Below are 6,709 nucleotides of genomic sequence, written 5' to 3' on the forward strand. Positions count from 1 at the left end.
CAACCAGCCACCCTCCTCCCCTGACAAGTAAAGAACAGTCCCTAAAGTGCGGTGAGGTTTGTGGAAATGTGAACTGCTCGTTTCTCCTCTGACACGTCACATACCTGTGTGCTGCCAGGGCTCGCCTGGTATTTCTGGGCAGTCATGATACCGACGAAGACTTCTTGGACCTGGAGCCGGGCTTGTTGGTCGCCGGTAAGCCGTTATCATGCGCCGCCGTTTTTGACAGGAATACGTATTTCTGTCTGTGTCTGTGACCCCGCGTTCAACCCACAACCGGCAGGATTCGCCTTTAGTTTCTGCTGCGGCTTGGCTGCTGCCTGGTTTATCCAACCAGCATTAGCTTCTGTTCCTCATCTCCACCGGTCAAGCTGGCGCTGATGTTTACATCCATTATTGTTGTCAGGCATTACTGCTACGTCGGCTCTCACGTTGTTTTCGAGATGCAAACTGTTTAATTCAGTCAACCGATCAGTCGGTTCAGTCAACCGATTGCTAGTCTCGTGATACCCGAATCCATGACTCTACAATCGATTCATCTAAGGATTCATGGCTGATTCGTATCGATTGAGAGGGCTGCTACCAACGTAACCGTATCTCTCTTGTCAAACCGGATATCCGGTCGTATCGGTTAATCGTTCCCAACCCTAGTAAATAACCTGTGACATCATTTTACATTATTGAGACCATGATACCCATAGGCTGTATAAAGTCAATGTAATGAGACCGGTGGTGATCATAAAAAAACTTAGGAGGTTGTACATATGTAGCGTTGCATGTGATGTGTACATACACATTCACACACAAAACGTTCACAGCGACATAAATAATACTAATTAAATAATAAAATAAAATAAAACAATACTGTCACAAAATATGACAGAATAACCATATCTCTAATGATATCACCATCTCTTCTAAGTGTCTATTGGCATCATTGACCCGCTCATTACCTCAATCACCACTGTCTGTAGCGTGTAAAGCGGGGCGTCCGTCAGCAACAGTAATATTGTTATTCACGTAGGTCAGCGCTTCCGCAGGGTCAGTTAACTTCATGCGTTTCCCATTGTGCGTGAACTGCAGAGTGGCTGGGTAGTAGAGGCCGAACTGGATCTTCGCGGCGTGGAGCTTCTTTTTGGACTCGGAGAAGGCCGCGCGTCGTTTGTTGACATTCGGGCTGTAGTCAGGAAAGATGTGGAATCTTGATCCGTTGTAGGAGAGCAGGCCCTTCTGTCTGGCGAGGCGTAGGATCAATTCTTTGGTTTGAAAGTGATGGAGTTTGACAATGAATGGCCGCGGTCTGTTGTCGCCATCTGCTGGTTTTGGGGCCAAACTTCTGTGGGCTCTATCCACCGATGGTGGCTTCTCAAAATAATCTTCCCCGAGCACTTCAATGAGTAGTTTGGCAATGAAATCTGTTGGTCGCGGGCCCTCCACATTTTCTGGTATCCCCACCATGCGAATATGTGCCGCCTGGTGTAGTTTTCCAGGTACGCCACCTTCTCCCTCAGAGCACTGTTCTCCTTTGCCAGCAAAGTTTGCGAAGCTTCCACGCTGCTCAGTCTCTTGTCGAACTCATTCAGTCCGTCCTCCACATCAGTAATTCGTTGGCCATACACACTCAGAATTAAATGTAGAGAAGCAATAGACGCCCAGGTCTCCTTACGAAACGAGTATATAGAGGCTTGCACAGCTGTAACTGCATTCGCTAGCGCTTCCATGTTGTTAGCATTAGCATCTGCTTCTGAGCTAACGGTAGCCGAGGAGTCCAAGTTGCGTCGTCTTCTGGCTCTCTCTCTCTCTCTCCGCTCTTTGGCTGGTTTGGGAGGCATTTATCCATTCATAGGGTATTAAAGTCACTTAGTGTGCATTTCCAATGAAGTTGGAACAGTTACGAGGTCCAAAATGTATAAATTTGATAGATTTCTGCAGGAGCTGTGGAAGGCACGTCTACTCCCTACTCATGCTCAAGAGTCTCCGTCTTTTGTACAATTTTTGAGTGAATAAAAGGAAAGGAACACCATGCAAAATTTTGGACACCCCAAGACATTAAAGCTCTCAGACAACGTTAACCAGGGTCTCAGACCTTGATCAGCTTGTTAGGGCTATGGCTTGTCCACAATCATCGTTAGGAAAGGCCAGGTGATGCAAATTTCAAAGCTTTACAAATATTCTGACTCATGAGACCTTGTCCCATCAATCGCCAGCCATGGGCTCCTCTAAACAGCTGCCTAGCACTCTGAAAACTCAAATAACTGATGCCCACAAAGCAGGATAAGACTATAAGATGATAGCAATTTGTTTTCGGGTAGCTATTTCCTCAGTTTGTAATGTAATTAAGAAATGGCAGTTAACAGGAACTGTGGAGGCCAAGTTGAGGTTTGGAGAACCAAGAAAACCTTCTGAGAGAGCTGCTCGTAGGATTGTTAGAAAGGCAAATCAAAACTCGCGTTTGACTGCAAAAGACCTGCAGAAAGATTTAGCAAACTCTGGAGTGGTGGTGCACTTTTCTACTGTGCAGTGACACCTATGACCTTCATGGAAGAGTCATCATAAGAAAACCTTTCCTGTGTCCTCACAATAAAATTCAGCATCAGAAGTTTGCAAAGAAACATCTAAAAAAGCCTGATGCTTTTTGGAAACAAGTCATGTGGACTGATGAAGTAAAATAGAACTTTTTGGAGCCAATGAGCAAAGGTATGTTTGGAGAAAAAAAGCATTCAGAATTTCATGAAAAGAACACCTGTCCAGCTGTTAAACACAAATGTGGATTGATCATGCTTTGGGCTTGTGTTGCAGCCAGTGGTACAGGGAGCATTTCACAGGTAGAGAGAATTGTTTCAGTTAAATTCCAGCAAATTCTTTCACCATCTGTAAAAAAGCTGAAGATGAAGAGAGGATGGCTTCTACAAGAGGACAATTATCCCAAACTCGAATCAAAATCCACAATGGACTACCTCAAAAGGCACAAGCTGAAGGTTTTGGCATGGCCCTCACAGCTTCCCGACCTAAACACCATTAAACATCATGTGGATAGACCTCAAAAGAGCAGTGCATACAAGACGCGCAAGAATCTCACAAAGCTAGAAACGTTTTGCAGGAAGAATGGGTGAAAAGCCGCGAAACAAGAACTGAAAGACTATTGCTAAATACAAAAATTGTTTAGAAGCTGTGATACTTGCCAAACGTGGTGCTACTAAGTACTGACCATGCAGGGTGCCCAAACTTTTGCTTCAGGTCCTCTCCTTTTTTGTTATTTTGAAATTGTAAAGGATAAAAAATCTTGCTTAAAATTTTGAAGAAATGTTTTATCTTTAACTTAATGCCTTTTGGAAATGAGTTCATCTTCTACTCACTTAACTACTCTTTACTTTTTCTTTCCTTTTATCAACCATCTGTATATTAATTCTATGTAGTACCAGTACTTCAAAAATATGCAAATTGAACATGTTGACTGTTCATTATTTGACTTTGAAAACAGCAGTTGACAACACTGGTCGCAGCTCAAGGTCCACAAGCTAGTTTTCCACCAAATTGGTCCTCATCAGCAGATTGACTTTGCTCAGCTGCCATGGAACCATAAATGTTTAAACTTCTAAGCAATAACAGTTCATTCTGATTCTTGACAGCTGACAAGTCAACATGGAGGTTGACCATATGATGCAGTCAAAAGCTCCAAAACAACTGAGAAAATAGACATTATTGAGATTGTTCTGTCAGCTGGTATTTGTTGAAACTATGGCTGAATCCTCTCAATGAATTTAGGAGGCAGAGGTACAGAGAGCATTCTGAGGTCTGAAGGTATAAGAGCTAAGTGACAGCAAAGTGAGAGTGGACAGGTTTCTGTGCCATGCTGTTTTTGTACTCTGTTTTCCTGGATGTTGACTGATCCACGTTTCTGTTGTAGATAAAAGCCACCGTGAGACAGCCTAGACCCTTCTGTGATCTGCTGGGCATATTACAATGAATGGTGGGCTTGAAAGTGGTGGGAAATAAAGATTCCAGCCAAGATTTTAGAGAGTGAGACATGCATGAGGAATGCAGACCCCACCCCACTGCTGAACACCTAACAGCTGTTGTTGGAGCTCAACAGTATTTTCTCCAGCACTACTGGAACACTGTGAAGCTGCCAAAACCTAACAAAGACCAAAGACAGGTTCCTTAGCTGAGATGTGAACAGCTGGCAGACTCTCAAGCATTACAGTTCATATACGTGTGAATAATAGTTGAACTCTGTGGTTAAATATGGAATTTGATATCACCATAATGTGACATCTTGTAGAATACAAATACAAATCAATCTCATCATAAAGGTTAACAACACAGCTTGAAAAGGAGTGTTTTCAGACAGAGCAAAAGGGAAAGTCAAAATGAAGATCAGTGCATCTTCTAATATCTGAACACTTGAAAATAAAAATGAAGAGTAAACCATGTGGCTGTTTACTTTCAGCACCTTGCTCAGCATGCAGTACAATAGCTAAAAATATTCTCCAAATGGATCTGTGGCCCCAACTGTGTAAGACAAAAAAATCTGACAGGACAACACTCACTCTTACTCTGACCTCATCACATATCGACGTTTGGTCATGGACCTTCCAAGTTTAGATACGACATGCATGGTACCCTGGGTGTGTTGGTTGTTGACTTTCTGGGACGCCATGTCAACTTCAACCTGTCACATGCATTGTCTGTTTTTCAAAATACACCTCTGTTTTCACAGGAAATGTACAGTTTGCATACAGCCTCTTTCAAAATAAACACACCATGTTGGTACAACACAACAAATTGACATTTTTGTCCTTCAACAACAAATGCTCGTGATTATGTTGAGCCAACACACACATGTGGTTGGGTTTAGGAAAAAAGAGCAGGGTTTGGATTTACAGTCACATGGGACGTGAACACCGGCCTCCTGGGTGAAAGTTGGTGGTTGTTGGACTAATCCACCACACCTCCCGCCTGCCCTAGTTGGACTACCACCCTGGATTTCAATGTTCTTCGCTTGGTTTCCCCCCTGAAGCAACCAGCTGCCTGTCATGCCAATGTGAAAGAACAGCTTTTTTTTGTCAGTGTCTGACACTGAAAGTTACTGACCAAGCAATGGATTTCGACAACTTCGGAGTGAGACTGGGTTGGACAGGACAGAGACTGACGAGGATAGTGTTTCTGGAAATAGACTCAGCTATGGAATTTTAGAGTTAAACATTTTGTTTTGAGCAACACACGCTATCATGGTTAGGGATGGATAGTTGTAAGTGTATTACCTGCACCCTGGCCTCAGTGAGTTTTGTCCTCTGGGCCAGCTCCTCCCTGGTGTAGATATCAGGATAGTGGGTTCTTTCGAAAGCCTTCTCTAGCTCCTCAAGCTGCTCTGCAGTGAATGTGGTCCGACTCCTGCGCTGCTTCCTCTTCAGGGGGAGGTCAGGCTCTGACTCCACATCCGACACTTCATCCATCCGACTGCCTAGAAATACACATGGAGGGGACAATTTGGCATTACTTCATGTCAACATGTTTTATACAGTGAATAAGCAATGATGCAATGAATAAAAAACTGAGAAAGAAATAAGAAAGAAAAAATGCTGATAGAGTTTTTTTCCTGGGCATCTACTGATATCAGTAATACTAAACATTATTGATCAAACTGTGTGTCAGTCCATTGAAACTGAGTGTAATAATGGACATGCACTTGTATAGGGCTTTTCTAGTCATCTGACCACTCAAAGTGCTACTCAGTTTTTAACACACTCACACACCGATGGAACAGCCATGGTTAATAAACATACAGAAACGAATGCCTCATTCCCACTGCATGGTTCAGTTCAACTCAACTCTACTTGACCATGTGCTTTCCTCAGTTTAGTTTTCCACTGCAGGCAGTACCCTATGAGCGAAGGCTGGAGTCCTAGCCACTGAAACTGCCCTGACATCATCTTCAAAATGACACAGCACACGGTGCTCCATCCAGGATCCTTTTACTGGCAACCAAACAGAGAAATGTCTGTACTTTGTCAGTTGAGCAATGTGTGATTTTGTGGGCTGCCATTTTTAAATCTGGGTCACACGAATAGACCCTTTTATTGTTAGTAAACAGTATGCCGGTTTTTGGTGGGCTGGCTTAGCTGGAGGCAAAACAATTCTCCCCAGACATTAGCTAGCGCTCATTCCGAGTGCCGTCGCACTCTGGCACAAACTGAAGTGTTCATAAATTTGAAGCAATGTCACAATGTACCGTTCAATTATTCAGAGCACCGCACTCACCAAGTGGCAGAGCACACTCTCGCCACTCTGTCTGGCGGGATGGAGCAGAGTGAATGTGTGATTAACTAAACCATTCATTAATTTATGTAGAAATGTAATGCTCTGTTGTTTCGACCAACAGGGCTCTCATCTTAGTGTAAGCCCGGCTCCAGGTTCAAGAAGTCTTCATCAGTGTCATGACTGCCCAGAAATACCAGGCGAGCCCTGGCAGCACACAGGTATGTGACGTGTCAGAGGAGAAACGAGCAGTTCACATTTCCACGAACTTCACCGCACTTTAGGGACTGTTCTTTACTTGTCAGGGGAGGAGGGTGGCTGGTTGATTTTTATTTTATTTATTTATTTTATTTTGTCCCCCCCTATGTTAATCACTTATTGATGCTGTTTTTGAAGTATGAATAAGTCAATAAGTAATTTATTCCATTGAAATATCATTGATGTATTATAG

At 43.3% G+C, this 6,709-nt stretch overlaps 1 protein-coding gene across 3 annotated transcripts in view; it reads right to left on the reverse strand.

The window, feature by feature from the left end:
* The window catches only part of LOC126400955 (paired box protein Pax-7-like), a 244,405-nt gene that overhangs the window by 181,745 nt on the left and 55,951 nt on the right, over positions 1-6,709 (reverse strand). For all 3 annotated transcript variants that reach the window (XM_050061969.1, XM_050061970.1, XM_050061968.1), the window contains exon 5: positions 5,265-5,464. In XM_050061969.1, coding sequence (XP_049917926.1) covers positions 5,265-5,464 — 200 coding nt within the window. The remainder of the gene's footprint in view (positions 1-5,264; positions 5,465-6,709) is intronic.

This window comes from Epinephelus moara, chromosome 14 (assembly GCF_006386435.1).
Source record: "Epinephelus moara isolate mb chromosome 14, YSFRI_EMoa_1.0, whole genome shotgun sequence".
Classification (NCBI taxonomy): domain Eukaryota; kingdom Metazoa; phylum Chordata; class Actinopteri; order Perciformes; family Serranidae; genus Epinephelus; species Epinephelus moara.